This window comes from Melanerpes formicivorus, unplaced genomic scaffold, assembly GCF_026170545.1.
Source record: "Melanerpes formicivorus ecotype bairdi unplaced genomic scaffold, bMelFor1.0.p_v2 SCAF_33, whole genome shotgun sequence".
Lineage (NCBI taxonomy): Eukaryota > Metazoa > Chordata > Aves > Piciformes > Picidae > Melanerpes > Melanerpes formicivorus.
In genome coordinates this window covers 1,171,308-1,194,042 of record NW_027142385.1, presented here as the reverse complement: position 1 = coordinate 1,194,042, position 22,735 = coordinate 1,171,308, and the positions used below count along the sequence as shown (strand labels likewise).

Genomic DNA, 22,735 nt, shown 5'->3' with positions numbered 1-22,735 from the left:
CGTGGGAGACCTCCACGCAGCATGGACTTGACTAGCAGACAGAGGTGGGAAGATGCCATCTCACTTGGGTTTGGGAAAAATTGGCCAAGTCCTGACCTGCTGCACAAAGTTTAACTTGTGTGCTGCTTGTCAGCAGTTCAGCCCTGGCAAAATCAAGATTGACTGCTGAGAAAAGCCAAAGAAAGGCTCTGTCAGAATTATCAAGAAAGTGCAATTTAACAATTAAAATGTAACCATGTAACCTGCTCCTCCCACAGGAAAGATGCTTCTGGTTGGAGCTATAATTACATACAGATTTGTACCGCTGATTTGCTTCTGCTCTGCCAGAGTGAGAAAGCTCAGGCAGGGCTGACAGCATTTCTGAGGGCTGGGGGTCCCTGGCTTGGATCATCGGCGGGTTGGGGAGCGCTGGCGTGAGCAGCCCACGGCCGTGGGGGTGGTTTGTGTGCTGAAAATATATCCTGGAGTGGAGCACTGTGTGTGATGTCAACTGCATGTGCTCTGGCTGGTGGGAGAGTAAACAAAAGGCATAGCTGTAGAATAGAATAGAATAGAATAGAATAGACCAGGTTGGAAAAGACCTTTGAGCTCATCGAGTCCAGCCTATCACCCAACACTATCTAATCAACTAAACTGTGGCACCAAGCACCCCATTCAGTCTCTTCCTAAACACCCCCAGTGGTGGTGACTCCACCACCTCCCTGGCCAGCCCATGATGCTTCCAAAAATTGCTAGCAAAGCTTTTTGTCTGGGCATTTCCTCCTGTTCAGGAGAGAGCCATTGGGAAATGGTGTTGTAGGACAGAATCAGCTGGTTGGAAAAGATTATTGAGTCCCACCATAGCCTAACTTCTGCCTGGACACAACTGTTTAACCATGACACTCAGCACCTCATTCAAATGTCTTGTGAACACCTCCAGGGGTGGTGACTCCACCACCTCCCTGGGCAGCGGGTTCCAGTGCCTGGTGACCCTTTTGGTGAAGAATATTTTCCTAATATTTAATCTAAAGCGCCCCTGGCCCCTGAGGCCATGTCATTGTTAGCTAGGGGAAGAGGCTGGCCCCCACCTGGCTCCAGGTGTTGTAGGTCTCCCCTCAACCTCCTCTTCTCCAGGCTGAACAACCCCAGGCCCTATGTAGAGCAGGTGAAGGACAGGTGTTTGAGACCCCTCAGCAGCCTTTTTCTGGATGTGCTCCAAGCTCTTTAGTGGCCTTATAGAATCAGGAGAAGTGATGAATCATAAAGCAGATGAAGTGGACAGCTTGGATTTCAACCCAGCTTGATAGTGTCCCTGGATTCAAATTAGAACAGAGAATTAACAGTTTGATTTCAAACTGTTTAAACTGTTGATTTCATACAAGTGATGCCAGAATTTCCTACTTCTGTGCTGAGCAGGGAAGGGTTGGCAAGGCTGAGCCCTTCTTCGTCTGTGGGTACAATCCTGCACTAAGCTTGGCTTGCTTGCTCAGGTCAGTGTCTGTGTGTCCTGGGCATCCAATGTCTATCTCTTTTGCACTTTCTGAAGGAAATACAAGGAGTTTTCATTCCCTGGATCCAGAACAGGAAAGCTAATCAATGGGAAGAGCTGACAGGGGAGGAGTTGTCTCTTTGGGACCTGTTCTTTTGAGTTCAACAAGGTAAAAAGGGGGGGGGGGGGGGAAAAAAGAATGAAAGGTCTCTAAGGAAATCAAACCCTCCAATAAGGTTATTCTTTGTACCTACAGAATGGAGCAAGAGGAATAATCCTCCCTCTAGTGTTTAAATATCTGTGACAGGATTATAACTGTATGATAGCACAGGGATGGATCCATTAATAACAACCTGGAGTATGACCTCCCAGAGCTTTCCACACCAAATACTAATTTGAAGTGAAAAGGAACTCCATTGGCCAAGGGACACTGAATGGACCAAAGGAGAGGGAAAAAAAAGAGCAGAGGCAGGAAGGAATAGAAATTCTTTAAAAAAAAATATACATATAATTTTTTTGATCTTTTCTCTTGGGGAAATGAAAAAAGAGAGAGAGAGAGAGAGAGAAAAGGAAAGGCAAATCCTTTTGACTGCCTTTGGGGCACTTTGTTCTTTTCCCCTTGTTAGATATCTCTTCTGAGCTGTTTTATCCTGTTGTGTTCTAGAAAATGATTTTTGAAATGTCAAAACTTCAAGCCTTTTTGTCAAGGCTTAAGCAGTTCCACTGAACTTTGAAGGAGACCTTAGCATGAGAGACATGAACTTTTGATGATGCCTTTAACTGATCTGGCTTTGATCAGCCTTGGAGAAGGAGGAGGCAGGGGGGAGGGGGAACAGATACATACACAAACCCAAACAAATCAATCCCCACCCCCCCGAGTGCTGTTGGATGGCCTGGAGCCAGAAGGTGGTTGTGTGGCTGTGTACTGTTGTTCTCCATAGCACTGCAATGGTGCTCTGGAGCTAGATGATCCTTGTGGTCCCTTCCAACCCTGAATGATACCATGATACTATGATAGACTATGATACTATGATAGACTATGATAGACTGGCTCCTAAAGGCAACAGTGCTCAGGGGGCATGTCCTACAATGGAGATTCCTGGGAGGAGCTGGTGGGTGGATGGAGAGCTGTCATGTTGTGGTTGTATTCCCTTGTTTCCTGGATGCTGCATTGATAGTTGCTTTACTCTGAGGATTACATATCTCCATTTAAGGGTAATTTCCCTAAGCTTTTGAGTGGGAAGCTCCAAACTTGTGCCCAGGAGGACACCTGGGAGGGGACAGGCTTGGAAGCAGACAGCAACAGAGTGGATGGTCTCTCAGGGAGTCTTCAGAGGCCATCTCTACTGGGTTTTGCTTCCTGAGGTGCATGGGCAAGCACTGTAGGTGTGTTTCAAACTGGTTGCAGGTATAGTTGTGATTCACTGGCTTCTGAGGTTTTCGAGGCAGGCTTTCAGGGGGTGGTTCAGAGGCAGGGCTGTACTCCCTGCCCCAGTGGTGCCAGCCCTCCCGGGTTCCCCATCACTCCCCTTTATCTCCTCGCTGATTTCCCTCTATTGAGAGACTTCCCCTTGGTGCAAACAAACCTGGCAGATGTTCATGGCAAGCAAAAGATGTTTGAACGAGCTCTTGCTTCGAAAATGTTTTGTTCTTGGTAGTTTCTGAAAGGATTTGATACTCAACTCTGAGCTTTTCAAGATGGTTTTGATAAGTTAACGCTGGTGACTTTTGAGAACTGTGTTCTGTGTGTAGATTCCTTCAAAATAGAGAGGGGGGAAAAATTGTGTGAAAAGGCTTTGAAATCCTTCAAATTTTGGCTTTCAAAATATTTGTAAAACAGCTTTTCCATTCTTTTTTTTTCTTCTTCTCAGGCAAGCTATAAAGGGATCAAGGTTGGGATGTTTGTTTTGTTTGTAGTTTCAATGGGAGTGAAGGTGATGAGAGCGTCTGTGAACATCTCTCAAACTCTTACCCAGCTGAGCTGTGACACACTCAGCTTCAAAGGAGTGAGAAGTTTCCTTGCTGGAAGTTGTCCCCTCTCTCCTAGGAAGGAAGGAAAGTGTTTATAATTAACTCAACCCCTTTAGCTTCCTCGGGTCTGGGTTTGTGTTTGTTGTTGTTTAGTTTGTTCTTAGCTCAGTGTAGCAAAGCTTCCATTTTACTCTGAACTGGAATTCAAGGGATTGGGATTCAAATGTTTTGTTTTTTAATTCTGCTGTTTTTCTACAGCTTGGTTATTGAGAATGGTCAGGCATTGGAACAGGCTTCCCAGAAGAGTGGTGGAGTCACCATCCCTGGAGGTGTTTGGAACATGGAACTTAAGGACATGATGTAGTGGGCATGGTGATGGAGGAAATCTCTAAGATCATCAAGTCCAACCTCCTACCCAATACCTCCATGACCAGTAGACCATGTCCCAAAGTACCACATCTCGTTATTTGAGTACCTCCAGGGATGGTGACTCCACCACCTCCCTGGGCAGCCTGTTCCCGTGCCTGACCACTCTTGCAGTACAGAAATACTTCCCAATACCCAACCTAAACTTCCCCTGGTACAGCTTTAGGCAATCTCCTCTTATCCTGTTGTTAGTTACTTGGGAGAAGAGGCTAACACCAGCCTTGCTGTGTCCAGTTCTGGGCCCCTCAGTTTAGGAAAGATGTTGAGTTGCTGGAATGTGTTCAGAGAAGGGCAACAGGCCCTATGAGAAGAGGCTGAGAGAGTTGGGGTTGCTTAGCCTGGAGGAGGCTCAGGGGAGACTTCTTGCTCTCTACAACTACATGAAGGGAGGTTGTAGCCAGGTGGAGGTTGGTCTCTTCTCCCAGGCAACCAGCACCAGAACAAGAGGACACAGTCTCAAGCTGCACCAGGGGAGGTTTAGGCAGGATGTTAGGAAGAAATTCTTCCCAGAAAGAGAGATTGGCCATTGGAATGTGTTGCCCAGGGAGGTGGTGGAGTCACCATCCCTGGAGGTGTTTAAGAGACTGGATGAGGCACTTGGTGCCATGGTTTAGTTGATTAGATGGTGTTGGGTGATGGGTTGGACTTGGTGATCTCAAAGGTCTTTTCCAACTTGGTCTGGTCTATTCTATTCTATTCTATTCTATTCTATTCTATTCTATTCTATTCTATTCTATTCTATTCTATTCTATTCTATTCTATTCTATTCCTGTTTCTATTCTATTCTATTCTATTCTATTCTATTCTATTCCTGTTTCTATTCTATTCCTGTTTCTATTCTATTCCTGTTTCTGTTTCCATTTCTATTGCTCCAGCCTCCTTTAAGGTAGCTGTAGAGAGCAATAAGATCTCCTCTTCTTCGGGCTAAACAATCTTCGTCCCTTCAGTTGCTCCACGTGAGACTTGTTCTCCAGACCCCTCGCTAGTTTCATTGCCCATCTCTGTGCCTGCCCCTCCAGCACCTCAATGTGTCTCTCATGTTTTCAGACTGGCTGTTTTTTTTCCTAGAAGTGGGGTTCATTGAGTAGGGATTTAATGAAGAATTGGTGATTTTGCCCTTCAGCCTTTGAGTGCAGAGGGATGTCTCTAACCAAGTCTTCAAATATGTGTATGTGCTTCCCAAGCCTCCCTCTTTATTAGGGAGCTACAGAAATAAGGAGGAAAGCAAGATTGACAGGTTACTAGATAGACATGTACATGTAAGTAGTGAGCATTCCCAATGGGTTCATGATGCATTTCTGCTTGGTAAAATAAACCAGCCCCACTTATCAGTGATATTTAAAGCTATCATTAAATATTCATGGAAGGGAATGGTAATTAGAAATACAATTACCTGGCTGTAAGGTGCTTCATTGTGCTGAGGCTTTCAGTGGTTTCTGCTGGTGCTGTGGAGTGTACCCAGCAACTGAGTGTGTGTCTGATTGAGATGTATCCTGCAGCCCTGGGTGTGCAGGCTCCTGCCTTGCTGCATCTCCAGAGCAGCTGGATCCTGGATGTCTAATTTTCGTTTGCTTGAACAGGCAGTAGCTTGGCAGCCTCCATTGGCTAGGAGTGTAGAGATGCATCTGTGAATATGTTGATGGTGTATGAAGAGTACAAGTGGAGAAGATTGGAATTCCTGTGAAATTAGGGCCCAGATTTGTATGGCGCTGAGCTCTCAGGATGCCTGAAAACAGAGTCGCTCACTGGGATGCTTGACTTCAAGCTTTGCTTTTCTTTATCCTCTGCATGGATAATGTGGCATGGGATGAGCTTTAGAAGGGCTTCTTCTTGCTAAAGCATCAGTGATTCCCTTCAAAAGGGAAGCAGTAATTTGTGTTCAAGCAGCTTCATATGGGGTGGTTGCTGCCATGGGGTTTTTGTCCTGGTTTTTAATCACTTGGCTTTCATCGAGCTGGGATCTTATGCAGTGCTTAGATAAATGATGTCCCAGACATTTATCAAGCCCCAAAGTGTCATTAAAATGCACCCTGGATCTATAGACTCACCATCCTTGGCCAACTGCTAAGAAGGATTTGACTCTTCAGACAGTGGCTGCAAATTGTGCAAGTCTTAGTGCTTAGAGGAAGGCTGGCTGGGGGTTCCTGGGCTACCTGGCAGGTCCCCTTGCCCACCCCTCTTTGAAGGCTTCTTCCTCTCTGTTTTTAGAGGCTTTTACCCTGGTAACTTTTGCAAAGCACCACTTAATGGCAGAGGGTTTTTGGCTCCCCTCTGATCTGTGCAGCACTATTATGGAGGCAGTCTTATAATCAATGTAATTGAAGATCAGAGTTAATGAGGACCTCTGTGCCTGCAGAATCCCCCAAGCGATGCTGGGCCTCAGATGTTAGATAAAGAAATGATTGGGCTGAACTGAAAATCTATTTGGCTAATTAGATGATGCATATTCCCAGATGCCAGTGGGGAAAAATGCATTTCACAAAATAAAGAAACACCGAGATTTTGTACAAAAAAAAAAGGAAACAAAAGATTCCTGGCAGCGATTCCCTTTGAAGCCTCAGGAGGGAGATGGGGAGGGAGCGTCTCAGGTGCAAGACCACTCCCTGCTACGGGAAGTTGTGTGTTGGGTGTAGAACTGAAGTGGGAATGGCCTCTGCAGACACTCTTTCTATGATCAGGTGACCCGTCTGGTGGGGAGGCCTGTGGATGTGGTCTACCTGGACTTCAGCAAGGCCTTTGACACCGTCCCCTACAGCAAACTGCTGGCTAAGCTGTCAGCCCGTGGATTGGACCATTACACTCTGTGCTGGGTTAGGAACTGGCTAGAGGGCCGGGCCCAGAGAGTGGTAGTGAACAGTGCCACATCCAGCTGGAGGCCAGTCACCAGTGGTGTCCCCCAGGGATCAGTGCTGGGCCCTGTCCTCTTCAACATCTTCATCGATGATCTGGATGAAGGGGTCGAGTCAGTCATCAGCAAGTTTGCAGATGACACAAAGTTAGGGGCAGATGTTAGTCCGTTAGAGGGTAGAAAGGCTCTGCAGAGGGACCTCGACCGACTGGACAGATGGGCAGAGTCCAATGGGATGGCTTTCAACAAGTCCAAGTGCCGAGTGCTGCACTTTGGCTGCGGCAAACCCATGCAGAGCTACAGGCTGGGGTCAGAGTGGCTGGAGAGCTCCCAAACAGAGAGGGACCTGGGTGTGCTGATCGACAGCCACCTGAATATGAGCCAGCAGTGTGCCCAGGTGGCCAGGAGGGCCAATAGCATCCTGGCCTGCATTAGGAATAGTGTGGCCAGCAGGAGCAGGGAGGTCATAGTGCCCCTGTACTCTGCTCTGGTTAGCCCGTCCTTGAGTACTGTGTCCAGTTCTGGGCCCCTCAGTTTAAGAAGGACATCGAAACACTTGAGCGTGTCCAGAGAAGGGCAACAAGGCTGGGGAGAGGCCTTGAGCACAAGCCCTATGAGGAGAGGCTGAGGGAGCTGGGATTGTTTAGCCTGGAGAAGAGGAGGCTCAGGGGTGACCTCATTGCCCTCTACAACTGCCTGAAAGGTGGTTGTAGCCAGGAAGGGGTTGGCCTCTTCTCCCAGGCAACCAGCACCAGAACAAGGGGACACAGTCTCAAGCTGCGCCAGGGGAGGTTTAGACTCGAGGTGAGGAGGAAGTTCTTCACCAAGCGAGTCATTCATCATTGGAACGGGTTGCCCAGGGAGGTGGTTGAGTCATCGACCCTGGAGGCGTTCAAGGGGAGATTGGACGTGGCACTTGGTGCCATGGTCTAGTCATGGGGTCTGTGTTGATAGGTTGGACTCGATGATCCTCAAGGTCCTTTCCAACCTAAGTGATACTGTGATACTGTGATACACTGCCCAGCAGTGTCCTGAGCCTGGCATCTGAGTGTCTCGTGGACACCACCTGTGTGAGCTGGGGAAGTGATCTTGAGGTGGTTTGAGTTAGAAGGGGCTTTTCTAGGTCACCTACTCCAACTGCTATGCACTCAGCAGGGACATCTGCAACTAGAGCAGGCTGCTCAGAGTCCCAAACAACCTGACCTGGAATGTTTCAAGGGATGGGGCATCTACAACCTCTCTGGGCAACCTGGGCCAGGATCTTAACACCCTCAGTGTCACAAGCATTGTCTTCCTCTCTGGTCTAGATCTCCCTCTTTTAGTTTTAAACCATCACCCTTTGTCCTGTCACAACAGGCTCTGCTAGAAAGTGTCCCCAGCTTTCTGACTGACCCCTTTAAGCACTAAAGATCCTCAAGAAGGTCTCCCCAGAGCCCTCTCTTCTTCAGGCTGAACAATCCAAACTCTCTAAGTGATGTTCTGATCTGATGTATCATTTCTGCAGAGACCTAGGAATCAAATCCAGCTTGTGATGCTGAGTAGGGTAGGGGTAAGGGAGTGCCTGGGCAGAGGAGTGAACTGTTTGCTGGGGGCCATTCTTATGGAGAGGAATGGTCACATGGAGTTTTTTGGGTCCAAGTGTTCATGAATTTTGTATTATTTGCTGATCTTAACATCACAGAATCTCCTGGAGGGAAGAGTGCTCTGATACTGAGCCAAAACACACCATTGTCTGGGACTTTTTTCATGTTTACACTCACTTTTTCCCCCCTCTCCAGGCAGCAGCTTCGTTGTGAGCGAGGGGAGCTACCTGGACATCTCTGACTGGCTGAATCCAGCCAAGCTGTCCCTGTACTACCAGATCAATGCCACATCCCCCTGGGTGAGAGACCTCTGTGGACAGAGGACCACCGATGCCTGTGAGCAGCTGTGTGACCAAGAGACAGGTAAGGGAGGCTGGGAAAGACTGAAGGCTGTGGAAAGCTTGGAGATGCGAGGGAGAAGGTTTGGCTCTGGGTACCTTGACACCAGCTTGGTTCACCTCTGCATCAGCCTGGTGTTGGGCACTGGGGACCGAGAGGTACCACCAGGGTCACACATTGGTGACCCCCATCAACAGTGTGTAAAGAAGGTGTGCACAAGGATGGGGATTTCAAGGGGTGAACCTATCAGTGCTTTGGTGTGGCAGCTGCAGCCATGTGGAGCTGATCTGCTTCTAAGTTGGGCTCTTTTGCTGTCTAGCCTGGAAAGTCTACTCTTGGGCTTGCCCCATCTCCATCCCTTTTCTTTTTTGACCATTGCACTGCAGAACACCACACTTCCCCCATTAGTGGTGCTGCCTGATGGTCACCTAGGTTGAATCCTCATGGAGTTGTGATATCTGCATCTTTGCTCAACTGCAAATGACCTTTTTTGTGAGCACGTTCTGCTTGCACGCGAAGGCTGCCCCTGCAGAGCAGCAGCCAGCCCTCCTGGGACTCAGAGATGTAGGGCCAGGCAGAGGAGAAATGTCACCTTTTCTTCTGCCCTACGTGCCCCTGGGTGACAAACAGGGATTCTGGAGTCTTCAGTGTGCTGGGAACAGAGAAACAGCAAATGTGTAACTAATGAAGGCAGGCAGGGGGTTCTGCATGGGTGGGACTAAGTATGCAACCTCAGGCAATGGCTGGCTCTCAGGAGACATCTCCTGAGGGACATCTCATCTGGTACAGGTGACAGGACCTTGCATGGGAAAGTAGGTCAGGGATTGTGCTGGTTTTTCATTACAGAGGCAGTGGTGAGCATTGCTCCTGCTCCCCAGTGCCTCACCTCACATGGGAGCTTTCTTGGTGGCCTGTTGCTCCTGGCATGCTCTGCAGCTGGAGAGCACTCAACTGCCTCTCTCCTCACAGACAAGTACCATTCCCGTGTTCTCTCTGGCTCTCACTTCCCCCTCTCCTAGCAGTGAAGTTTCCTTTGCTAAGTGTTGGGTTTTGAGACTCATGGCTGCAAATAGGGATGCTGGTTGCTGGTTTTACCAGAGAGTTGAAGAGGGGTGGCTCACAGAGGAGAAGGCTTTTTCTAAGCTTCCCACTGCCATGGATGGTGCTGTTAATGCACAGCATCTTGAGAGGAAGAAATCCTCAAGTCATGAACACACCATGGACTGAGGTAGTGACCCTGCTCTGATCCCTTCCTGCTCAGCTGAGCTGCAAATGCTGAACTTGGTCTCATAAATTCACTTTCCTGGTCAAGATAATGTTCTGTTCCTCAAGGCTCGTCTGCACAGAGGCACTGGCAGGCATCACTGCAGCAGAATAATTACACTGGATGAATTTCCCATGTAGATAGAAGCCTGGGCATCACCTATAGTCCCAAGGAGGGCTGAGAGGTGACAGCAGCCATCCTGGCAGACAGAGATGGTGCAGAAGGATGCTCTGCTTACCCAGATGTCACAGAACAGAAGGTTTGTGATTGTTTCAGCCACCTCAGCAGGTGAGGGAAGATGCATTCAGCTGTCCCCTGGTTCAGAGGAGGAGGAGAGAAAAAACTCTGCCCCCAGCAGAAACCATGGAGAGATCATATGGAGCCAGTGACTTGCCTGTTGGAAGGGCCCCATGGTGCCTCTCGCCAGCCCCACACTGGCACTGAGCAGGGCTGGTTGAATCCTCCGCTGCCAGGAGCGTCTGTTCCCCTGTGCTGGCCCAGCTGCTGCTCCCCCTGTGTCCCCAGCTCCCTGCAGCAGCTTGTCACTCTTGCTGGCTGCCCCACGCTCGAGCAGGATGTGTCAGATCTGGTTTGCAGGGAAGGCAGCGATGCTCCTTAGCGCTGCTCTGGCACCGTGCTGGATCCTAATCTCACCAGCTGCTCTACAGCTCCAGCCCTGCTTCCCATCCTCCCTGTTTACTCATGATGGGAGATGAGGCCAGAGCAGCCTTGAGCTGAACCTTCAGGCTGCTCACCCAAAAATCTCTGTTAGGGCTCTTCTCTCTCCAGCATGTGGATAAAGCAAACTCCTTCTGTCTACCCCTGTGGACCCCACTGGCACAGAACAGGAGTGATCAGTGGGGCTGTGCATTTTCAGAACCTAAATCTAAGACACCCCCCACCCCACCCTTAAGAGGTCCAAACTTCACAAGAGCTCAGCAACCACCTGCTGAAAATTAGACCTTTGGAAGACTTACTTGAGAGCCCAGCCCAGGACATAACCCTACACACCACTTAGGGGCTGCTCAACCATGATGAACCTAACTGGTGAGCGGTTTCCAGGCTGGGCTGGGAGCAGACTGTAACTCCAGGAGGCACTGCCTGTATTTTTAGATTTATTTTTATTAATGCCATTCTATTTTTAAGGGTGATTTATTTTTATCACCATGAGAGAGGCAGGTCTGTCATTTTACTATGGGACATAAATCCTGCCTAGATTTCAACCTTTTCAGGTCAGGGATTTTATCGCCTCTGTGAGCATCCCAAATGGTGGGCGCCGGGGGTTTCTCCTGGCCTCCTGTCCCTCTTGGACTGGGCTAAGCATCCAGGAAGAGGATGGACAGAGGTTCATCAGGAGGGTGAGAGCCAGCCTTGAGGTCATGTAGCACATTTATAGCTCATCTGACTTTGGCCTTCCCCTTGGAGCTGCAATTTGTGGTGGTGTGGATACAGCCTTGCCTAAATCTTCCTTGCTTCAAGTTGTTCACAGTATCACTTAGGTTGGAAAGGACCTCGAGGATCATCGAGTCCAACCTATCAACACAGACCCCATGACTAGACCATGGCACCAAGTGCCACGTCCAATCCCCCCTTGAACGCCTCCAGGGTCGATGACTCAACCACCTCCCTGGGCAACCCGTTCCAATGCCGAATGACTCGCTCGGTGAAGGACTTCCTCCTCACCTTGAGTCTAAACCTCCCCTGGTGCAGCCTGAGACTGTGTCCCCTTGTTCTGGTGCTGGTTGCCTGGGAGAAGAGGCCAACCCCTTCCTGGCTACAACCACCCTTCAGGTAGTTGTAGAGGGCAATGAGGTCACCCCTGAGCCTCCTCTTCTCCAGGCTAAACAATCCCAGCTCCCTCAGCCTCTCCTCATAGGGCTTGTGTTGTTGGCAAATCTCTGGGCAGGACTCGTTCCCATCAGCAATGCCATGGGCTGAGGGGAGATGTTTGGACAAAGGTTGCCAGGCCACGTGCACTGTGCCTGTGGGGCTCAAGCTCTTACCCCTTCCCACCCTTGAAAACCTCTTCTGGGTTGGAGTTTTGTACAAGATCCATCTGTACAATGTGCTGACTCATGTCTCCAGCCACCAAGTGCTACTTCAGTATGAGTAATAATCCGCCCTGGAAACGGAGGCTCGGAAACACTAGGAAATGCCAAAATACAATTCTGCTTTCCTGGCCTTAATTTGCCTTCCCTTGGTGTCTTTGCCATGTGACTTGCTCTTTAATTAAATGATTGCTGCCCCCCAACAGATCTCAAACCCACACTGCAGAGCTCATCAGGGCTTTTCAGAGAGAGCACCAACATCTGCACGGGAGCAGAATGCCATCTTTCTGCTTTCCCCCTGCTGAGCAGCTTGGTCTTATAGGACTGCAAATACATAAATAAAGGGATGCTGTTGAGGGGCTTCCCCTGTGGAGATGACAGAGTGGCCATGCCACATGCTGCCACATAGGTTGGGACAAGTACCTCACTGGGTGCAGGATATGGTCCTTGGCTGAAGAGGTTTATCAAAAACACCTCATCTGCTTGGGAGATGCTGACTGTGCTGCTTGAAAGAAGAAGAGGGAAGGTTTCTCGTTTATTGGGGCTTAGGATCATAGGATGATCAAATCATTTAGGTTGGAAAAGGCCTTTAAGACCATGAAGTCCAACCATTAATCCAGCACTGCCAGGTCACAACTAAACCATGTCCCTGAGCTCCACATCTGCACATCCTCCTGGAAGATGTGGAGCTGCTGGAACATATCCAGAGAAGGGCAACAAAGCTGGGGAGGGGTCTGGAGCACAGCCCTGTGAGGAGAGGCTGAGGGAGCTGGAGCCTGGAGACAGGGGAGACCTTATTTCTCTGTACAACTACCTGAAGGGAGGTTGTAGCCAGGTGGGGGTTGGTCTCTTCTCCCAGGCAAGCAGCACCAGAACAAGAGGACACAGTCTCAAGCTGTGCCAGGGGAGGTTTAGGCTGGATGTTAGGAAGAAGTTCTTCACAGAAAGAGAGGTTGGCCATTGGAATGTGCTGCCCAGGGAGGTGGTGGAGTCACCATCACTGGGGGTGTTTAGGAAGAGACTGGATGGGGTGCTTGGTGCCATGGTTTAGCTGATCAGATGGTGTCGGGTCATGGGTTGGACTTGATGGTCTCAAAGGTCTTTTCCAGTCTGGTCTGGTCTAGTCCTATTCTATTCGATTCGATTAGATTCTATTCTGTAGGAGGTTGCAGTGAGGTGGAGGTGTAGTGGTTTGGCGTTTAAGAGCTCAGCTGGTAGCAAGAAACTGAGAAATCCTCCCCCCACCCCCAAAGAGCCTGGAGGTAAATCTACCACAAAATAATCTGGAGTTGGTTTGGAAGTAGCAGAAGTAAATTTTTTTACCAATATATATATATAGCAGTACCAGGGAGGATTTACAAGTGTAAGGAATAAGGATGAATAGGAAGATATATAGAACCAAATTTGGATGGCCTTGTATCTCTCTCTATGTGTGTGGGTTTCAGTCCCTTAGAAAAGCATGGATATGGCAGGGAGATCAGGCCCCAACACTGTGGCAGAACCAGGAGGCCAGCAGTGGCTGTGGGTCCTTTCCAACAGGTGAGGCAGGAGCAAAGGGGCAGATGGCCACCACGCCCTCCCCTTTAAGAGTCATGGTGGACAGGAAAGGGGAGAGGAACAGAACAATCAGGGGAGACCTTATTGCTGTGTGCATCTGCCTGAAGGGAGATTGTAGCCAGGAGGGGGTTGTTCTCTTCTCCCAGGCAATCAACACCAGAACAAGAGGACACAGCCTCAAACTGCACCAGGGGAGGTTTAGGCTGGAGGTGAGGAGAAAGTTCTTCACAGAAAGAGTTGTTGGCCATTGGAATGTGCTGCCCAGGGAGGTGGTGGAGTCACCATCCCTGGAGGTGTTGAAGAGGGGATTGGACGTGGCACTTGGTGCCATGGTTTAGTAGTCGTGAGGTGTTGGGTGACAGGTTGGACTTGCTGATCTTTAAGGTCTTTTACAACCTTATTGATTCTATGATTCTATGAACTTAGACCCCAGGAGACTCCTCCTCCTGGGAGGGAGGAACCAAGTCTACCTAGATCAGGTTTCTTTTGTCCCCTGGGGAAGCAAGGCACTTGCAACCCTCCTTCCCCCAGGATGGGTGTAACCCAGCACAGGGGGCCAGTCTCTTCTCCCAAGTAACAAGTGATAGGACAAGAGGAAATGCCCTCAAGTTGCATCAGGGGAGCTTTAGGTTGGATGTTAGGAAAAATTTCTTCACCAAAGGATGAAGGGTCACTTGGCACTTGAACAGGCTGCCCAGGAGAGGTGGTGGAGTCACCATTCCTGGAGGTGTTTGAAAGATGTCTGCATGAGGTGCTGAGGGATGTGGTCTAACAGTTGTGTCCAGGCAGCTGTTAGGTTATGGCTGGCACTGATCATCTTAAGATCTTTTCTGACCAGGTGATTCTCTGATATATCATTTCAGTCCCTCCAGGGCTGAGGGCTCCCCCACTTCCCTGGGCAGCCTGTTCCAGGGCTTGACAGCCCTTTATCACAACCTGCAGTCAACTCTCCTCGCTTTCCATGTTTTGGACAGATGTGGAGTACGTTGCCAGCGCAGCCGCTCCTACCATGTGCTGGGATGCTGTGAGTAACATCCAGGAGTGCTGCTTTCTCTCTGGACCCACCTCAGCGGCAGCATCAGGAACATTTCTGAGAGGCTCTGTTTCCTCTGCCATATGCAAATCCTGATTTGTGAGCACAATTACCTGCTTTGTATGCACAAAACTGATTCACTTGCACATTCTGTGGGCATCGCTGAAGAGACCTGCTGGAGAATTGGTCCCTTAGGGCCAAATGCTGGAAGAAACAGGCTCTGATTTTGTGCTGTCAGGCTTGCTGGAGCAGTGGCATAAATGAGATGGATAGCTACCTTGATTAGCAGGTGCAAATGCATGGGAGTCTTTTTTTTTTTTCCCCAGCTATAAATCAGACATTTCTCCATCCAAATCCTCTCCTTTGCATCCACAGTGATGACACCTCCCAAAGCAATAGGCACGGGCTCGTGAGGACTGAATGAGATGTGGTAGCAAAGGGGTTTTCTTTCCCTGGAAATTGGCAGGAGGAGATGAATTTTAAAAAAAAAGAAAAGGAAAGGAAAGAAGGAAAAAGAAAAAGGGGGGTTCCATCATCTTCCAAATGGGCTGGTTTGTCACCAGAGCCACAGATGGTGTTCCTGCCTGGGTAGGACAGGGGTCTTGCGGGCAGGAGACAGATGAAAGTCATCTTTAAACAGAGCCATTGTTGAAAGGCAACCTGTTAAGGGGATTTGGAGGTTGCAGAGCTGAGCATGTAAATCAGGAGATGACCAGCCTTGCTGAGGATGTATTTGTGTTTATGAAAGCAGCTATTTTCTCCCAGAGTTCAATTTAATATCTTGCAGCTTTTCTGTACGTCAAGTAATATTTGTTTGTTCTCGTGCACTTCTGCTGGCTTCGCTGTTGGAGCATCCTGGTGTCTTTATTGACTTAGACTTTTATAAGATGAGGTTCTGGCTCTCCAAGGTATGGGGTTTAATAACTTGGTCAAAACCCATGTAATAGATGATTTCTTTTCGTGTGGTGGCACAGCTTGCCTCGTGCACCAAGCAGGGCAGGAGGCAGTTAACTCCCAAGCTAATTTAGCTCCAGGCTGAAGTGTTCTACATAAACAGCAATCAAAATGCAGGCCTTGGAGGGGCTGAGTTAAGGCTATCTGGGCTGTCTTCAGACTCTCATTTTCTGCCATTAGGGTCTTTAATCCTGAAGGTGCTAATGTTCCTGCAATGGCATTTCTGTGATTACCTAAGGACTTTGGAGAGGAGTGAGTTTCGATGTACAGAGCCGCTTCTTTACCCATCTACCTGGCTTGACCCACCCCACCAGTGCTGAAGGTGATTTCTCACCCCACCATGGTCAGCTCTAGGCAGTGTTCAATTCAGAAGATCATAGACCATATCCCAAAGCCATGCCCACAAGTTTCTTGCACACCAGGGAGACCATGACAGCCATGGCACCCTAAGGACCTCTTGCTGCTCGCTTTCATCAGCCACACGTGTGTGCCCCAGGAGATCTTCCTTGGTGGCATGGAGCAGAGCAGATGATAATAAAATCTGTGCAGAGTGTAAACTGAGACATAATTCTTGGAAGTTAAGCTTGTGCTTAAGTACTGTGGTGGATCTGGGTGAAGAGGGTGGCTTGCAGTGTGAGGAGCTGAGGGATAACTGTCAAACTGACTCCTGGTTTTCCCTCCATGCTCTGTACCAGGTCAGCAGGGCAGGAGCCCCTTCCCTGTCTTGTTTCTCAAAAGCTTTTACAGGAATTGCATGTCTCAGCATGATGAAGCACAGATCCAGGGAGCACAGGGACTCGGGAGCCTCCACTTCATGCTGCCTGCTGGGTGGCAGGGTTAGGAGCATCTTGCAGCATTGTTCCCATCGATTGCCTCTCACCCTAATGAGGCTGACAGGTTTGCCCTGGCAACTCATCCCACAGCCCTGCTCTGCTGCTCCCACAGGGGCATGTCCAGGCAGGGTGTGGGTGCAGCAGAAGACCCCATTTGCCCTTTCAGGAGGGGCAGCAGCACAGTGTGGTGGGTAGAAAGGTAGTTCTGCAGCTTGCAGCTTTCATAAAAACGAAGAGAGCTGAAGCCTCCAGCTGTGCTGGTCAAGGAGTGACAGGAGCCATGGGGCTGTTTTCCTCCATGTAGCTGGCTTTGCACTGGGCCTGGGCCACTGGAGGTTAGATTCATTTCCTTCAGGCATGAGCGAGCCTCAGCATGGGCCAGCCCTGAGCCCAAAGCCACGGATGCTAATGATGGCTGCAGACTGCTCCAGCCCTGCCCTTCTGCAGCTCCAGCACCAAAGCCAGTGCGAAGCACGGGCACTTGAGAAGCCCTTTGCTCAGAAACAGGCAGAGGAAGTTCATGTCTGCATGTGATAAGCATGTCTGTGTGTCCTTAGTTTGCCCTCTTCCTCCAGATTGAGCTCCAGATCCTTCCCACCTTCCCAGCTGAAGGCAGGAGTGATGCCAAAGCAGGCTAGAGCTTCACGGCTGCTTCTCCAGGTGCCGTGGGCTGGGCTCCCTCCTCCTGCCCACGCAGCAGCCTGTTGCCTTGCTGTGCATGGCTCTTCCTGGCACTTTGGTCTGAGCTGCCAGGAGTCTCTCCCACTGTCCTTCATGATGAAGGTACAGCAGGAGGGAGGTTGCAAGTGAGATGTACCTGTAGTGCTTGGGGATGTGTCCTGCTGCTACAGACAAGGCTTCATTCTCCCAGAGCAGAAACTGGCATGGAGACTCCATGCCACCTGTTGCTAGCCATGGTAACATGGACTGTGGTGAGGTTTTGTGTAAGTGGGGAGAGGGGAGGAGGGGAGGATGGAAGGCAGTGCTGTAGATGCTGCTGTGTTCCCATGGCCTCAGCTCTCCCCTGGCTCTTCCACATAGCTGCACATCTCATGAATAATGTGCTTCCTGAGCCTCTTGCTAGAGCTAAGGTGGTGTATTTCCTGGTTTATGCATCTTCTCTCTGCAATGGCAGGGGGGGCTCCCTCCTCTCCCAGTGCCTTGTTTAATAACATGCTGGAAATACAACATGAGACCTCCAGAGGTGAGAACTGGGACCTGCTCTCACTTAGACCAGACAAGCAGCGACCCTTCCTTTTGCTACAACATCCTGGAATCTGCTATGGATTATCTGATTTGATTTATGGATTAGGAATCCACAGGAAGAGGAAGAACCATGACAGGCTGTGCTCTTACTGTGGGCAGGGAGCAGGTTGGTGGCTGCAGGTGCTTGTCACAGCAGTTTGTAGATCCTGGTTCATTTGTCCTCCTGCATCAGCCAGGCTCTGCAGGACCTGTGGAAATTGCAGCCAGCTTCAGGTGCAGTTATTTGTGGAACTTGGTCTTTGTGGTTGAGCTTTAAGCTCAGGCTGAATCCTAACTTAGCCCAAGTGATGCTGAGGGCAACTGTGGCCACCTTGGAAGCACCTGGGATTCAGAAGCTCTGAACAAAGGCACTGTTGTGCCTTTTGGTCCTTTGGTTTATTTTAGCAGCATGTTGGAATCTACCCTCTAGAAAAAGCACTTGCCTAAAGAGGAGTTGGAGGTACTGGAACCCCCATTCCTGCCACTCCAGGGACTTTATCAGGTATTTCTTGGACTGTGGGGATTAACCTGGCTGGCTCAGCAGCCTCTCAGCATTGCACCCAGGGAGGATGGGGACAGACTGAAAATAACAGAGTAGCTCAGGGGAACAAAGGAGCAGGGTGAATGCTGATGGGGGAGAGAGCAAAAGGAGAGGGAAACCTATAAGAGCACAGCAGGATCTGCTGAGGGTTTTGGAAAGCCCATTAATTGCTTGTTTCTGGTTCTAGATACAGAGATAGGCCCTGAGCCACCTACCCCAAAGAGGTGGAGTCCCCACTTCCCCAGATCTCAATGCTCAGCTGCTCCCATGCTGAAACCCTTCCTATCCAGTTTCTGAAACTCTGCCAAAGGGGTTCACATCTCCCTGGAAAACCTCTGGAAACCTGGTCCCGAGTGGTCCTGGGGAGGGGCAGATGCCTGTGGTATCTCTACCCCGGGTGGCTTTCCCCAGAGTCCCAGCTCTTGCTGCCCTGGATCTCCTCCTCCTCAGCTGGTGCCACCGTTTGCCCTCTCGCTTACCGAAATAAACCTCCCGATAAACCTCCCAATAAAGCCTCGAGCACCAGCTGTAGCTGCTGGAGCTCCAGGGTTGGAGTCAATAAAATCAATATTTCTGCAGGTTGATAGAGTTTCTCCTTCCGACGCCAAACTGAGGGCGGGAGCAGTAAACAAACCCACGGACAAAAGAAACCTGCACCACGGGGAAGGGCTTCACCCCCAACCACCCCTAAGCAGGGAGGCATTGGGGCTGTTTGATGCCTGCCTCCTTTTTTTAGCTCCCCCCCCCCCGGCCCCCCCCCGACTTGCTCTAATTTCTGTGGCAGGAGCCGAGCTCGATCCGATGCCCCAAGACTCCCAGCTCTGCTTCGCAAGCACTTTGAGATGTCTCTCATTTGCAGAGCACATATTTGTTATGTAATAAGTGCCAGGAATTAATGATCCACAGCAGGGCTGGGGAAACTTGCGTACTAAGCACCCAAGGAAAAAATAACTTTTCCTTTTTTAAAAGCACTGATGGAGCCATTAGGACCCACGGTGCCTTTCATCGAGCCCGCCCCAGCCCCCGGGCACGGCTGAGCCCGAGCAGGGGGTAGCGCTGCCGCCGCCGCGCTCCCAACCCTTTCCCTTCGGAGAGGCAATGTTCCTGCTGCTCCCGTTATGAATCATGAGGTTAGCAGCTTTTGACAGATCATAAATCAGTGCTTCCAAGTTGCTAGGACAAATCCCAGGACATTTATTCTTTAATATTAGATGTGTTTAAGGCAGTGAATATTTCATGAAGGTGCTGTTGCATTTTAGCACATCATTAGCTGTCTCTTCCCCCCCCACACCGCCTTCACCCCCCCCACCTTTTCTTTCTTGGCTGCCTCCCCCTTTCCAGGCAGCTCTTCCTCACATACCTCAGTGGCAGAACCCCCCACAGCTCACTCCCCCCCGACAATAAAGCTCTTTGCTGTAATCCCTACGAGGCATTTTAAGGACTTGCACGCAGGTACCTGCCAGTCTGCATTACCACTGTGCTGGGGGTACCCCCCTCAGGTCCCCCACCTCTGCTGGGGTTTGCAGCTTAGCCTGCTACAAGTCAGGCAGGATGGGGAGAGGTGGGGGAAGGGGAAAACCCATTGGCAGCAGCCTGGAACAGAAACTCCACCTGCAAATCCAATTAATCTTTTGATTCTGCCATTTCTTGCTCCGGGTTATGTATTTCTACCAAAGGTGGAATCAATCTGGGCCAAGCATGGTTAGCTTTCTGGTGTGGGAAATGTCTTCTCCTGCTGTCAAAAGGGTGTAACAGGGTGAGCCAGCACCCAAAGAGCAAAGGGAAGCAAGGAGGGGAACAGGGCTGAGACTCCCTAGTAGTGGGGTGAGGCATGGCATGGATGCTGCTGCAGAGGGATGATGGAGTTTGGGGGTTGCTGCATCCTCCCATGGGAGTTTGGGCTGCAGGAGACTGGCATCGTGGTGGAGGAAAGCTGGGAAGGAGACATGGCCAGGATCCCCTTACTCAGGAAATGCATGGTGGTGCATGCTGGTTGTCCTCAAACAGGGCCCCAATCCCTGTTGAGGAGTGAACCACTGGCTCCAGAGCAGCCCCTCTGCCTGGAGTGTTGGCAGGGCTTATCAGGACCTGGGCAGGGGCTGGATCCATGTGGACACATCTGTGAGGAGCATGAGGGGTTCTTGGAGGCTGTTGAGCAGAGGTTTGCTGAGCTTGGAGAGCTGCAGAACTGCACAGAAACACAGGTTAGACAGACCAGAGGATTCATTTTCCCCTCTTCCCTTCTAGGAGAGTGCAGCTGCCATGAAGGCTACGCCCCAGACCCTGTCCATCGCCACTTGTGTGTGCGCAGCGACTGGGGACACAGCGAAGGGTGAGTGGTGATGTGATGAAGAGTTTGTTCTGTCCTGGCTCCCACACTGGTGAGCAGCCCTGTTCACCTCCCCACCAGCCATCTGGGCTGTGCCACTCTCTTTGCCAACTGACAATCCACATCTACTGTTTCCCTCTCTGCCTCCCAGGCCATGGCCCTACACAACGCTTGAGCGGGGTTACGACTTGGTCACAGGAGAGCAGGCACCTGAGAAGATACTCAGGTGAGTCAAAGGAGTGTTTGGCTTGGGGGTTGGACTAGATGATCTCCAGAGGTTCCTTCCAGCCCCTATCCTTCTGTGATTCTGTGGTGTTCTGGAGGAGAGAGGCAGTGAGGACATCCCAGTGGATGCTACCTTTTGGTCACTCCCAGCTCTGTCTTGTTGTGCTGGTTGGGACACACGAGTGTCACTTGCCTTTGATGGTCCTGAAAGATTTGTCCAATTCTGCAGACAGGGAAGGGTTTCCCTCTCATCCCCTCAGCCAGAAACAGCTCAGTAAAAGCAAGGACAATGTGCAGAGGAAGGACTAAAAAGAAGAGCTTGGTGATCCCCATATCTGTGAGTGTGGCGTGACCCTGGAACAGGTTGTCCAGAGAAGTTGTGGATGCTACCTCCCCAAAAATGTTCAAGACCAGGCTTTGGACAACCTGGTCTAGTGGGAGATTCCCCTGCCCTTGGTGGGGGGAGTTGGAACAAGATGATCTTTTAAGGTCCCTTCCAACCCAAACCATTCTGTGGTTCTGATCCACCATTGTCTCTGGCACATCTCTAGCTATTTCTCACTTAGCTTTCAGAACAAGACCAAATTACTAACTTAACCCAGTGGTGCCAATGCTGCTCTGAATTCCAAGTGGTCAGGTGCCTGCTGTGGACACCCTGTTCCTACATGACACCTTTGTCTTTATTCCAGGTCCACTTATAGTTTGGGTCAAGGCTTGTGGCTGCCTGTCAGTAAGAGCTTTGTGGTGCCCCCCGTAGAGCTTACCATCAATCCTCTCGCCAGCTGCAAGACAGATGTTCTGGTGACAGAAGATCCAGCAGATGTCAGGTAGGAAGCAGATTTCTTGTTCTCCTCGTGCTTGAGTGGCTGCACTGCTCTTCAGGTTGTTATGGAGGATGCAGGCAATTCCATGATGCTAAGTTTGATTAATTTTCATCCAATCTCCAGGCTCATTTGATCCTGATGGGTCTAGGCCAGGCTTGTGTGTATAGCTCTGAAGTCTGCCAATCCAGTCAGGTAAATTGGGCTGAACCTGTGTCAAGGCAATTTTAAACTGGCTTAAATCTAATGTTAGACTGCATGGTTTAAATTGATGTGTTTAGCAATGTGGAGGTGCTGTCACCTTTCAGAAGTTCCACATCCACCCAGCCCTTGATAAGCTGCTGTGAAGGAGCAAGGTCGGAGCCTGGTGAAAGGCCACGTCACTCATCCACATAGTATACAACCAGAGAAGTTTTTCCCTTCCTGGAGCTCATGAAATGCCTGCATGTTTCTCTGGCTCCCCCATTTTGGCTTTAACCAGATGTCTCTGGACTTGTGACAGTCTGGGTCAGAAGTAGGACCTAAGAAGGTGTTGCAGGAGAAGAACTGCCCTGATGGAAGGAGAGGCTGTTGGCTGGGAAACTGGTGAAGGGGAGTCACTTGGAAAGTGAGGCAGGCAAAATGGTTGTCCTCTGCACCCCAGCTGCTTGGTGGAGCAGCAGCCTCTGCCTTGGAGGAGAGCAGTGGTAGTGATTGTCCTCCTCTGTCTGGTTTACCAGGGTTTAACTGTGTACTATAAGGGTTTCATTCCTGAGGTATTCAGTGTGTATTCCCCTCTGCCCCATTAAATTCAGCCTGAGCATGAGACTGTTGGGTGCCAGGAAGACTCTGTAACCCCTCTTCTCCTTCTCACTGCCTTCTTCCATTGAGTTAAGACACATTTTCCTCACCTCCAGATTCTTATCTGTGTTGTGAATTATCTTCCTGGGCATCAGCAGGACCCTTCTGTCCCCCAGCCCCTTCTGTGTTTTCCCAGAGAGATGGGGTGGTAGATTTCCATTCTTCTTTCCCATCATCTTGGCAGGGCTGTGGTTGGAGCAGGTGCCTACAAAATCTATGGTGGAGCCAACTGGCATCCAGGAGATCCTCACTTCCAAGTGTGTTTTTGTTGCTAATTAGTGTTTGTTCCCTCTCCTGCAAAAAGAGATGGATGGTTCATATCTATCACAATTTGGCTCTCTTAGGAGCATTGTTTTTCTTGTCTGCAGAAGCCTACTGCTATTCATTTGAGAAGGTGAAGGGTTGCCTTG

General features: G+C 50.0%; 1 protein-coding gene across 1 annotated transcript in view; it reads left to right on the top strand.

Annotated features, from left to right (window-relative positions):
- ASTN2 (astrotactin 2) overlaps positions 1–22,735 on the top strand; it is a 438,091-nt gene that overhangs the window by 189,762 nt on the left and 225,594 nt on the right. The window contains exons 7-10 of the mRNA XM_068155636.1: positions 8,492–8,659; positions 20,358–20,442; positions 20,591–20,665; positions 21,354–21,491. Of these exons, the coding sequence (XP_068011737.1) occupies positions 8,492–8,659; positions 20,358–20,442; positions 20,591–20,665; positions 21,354–21,491 (466 nt within the window). The remainder of the gene's footprint in view (positions 1–8,491; positions 8,660–20,357; positions 20,443–20,590; positions 20,666–21,353; positions 21,492–22,735) is intronic.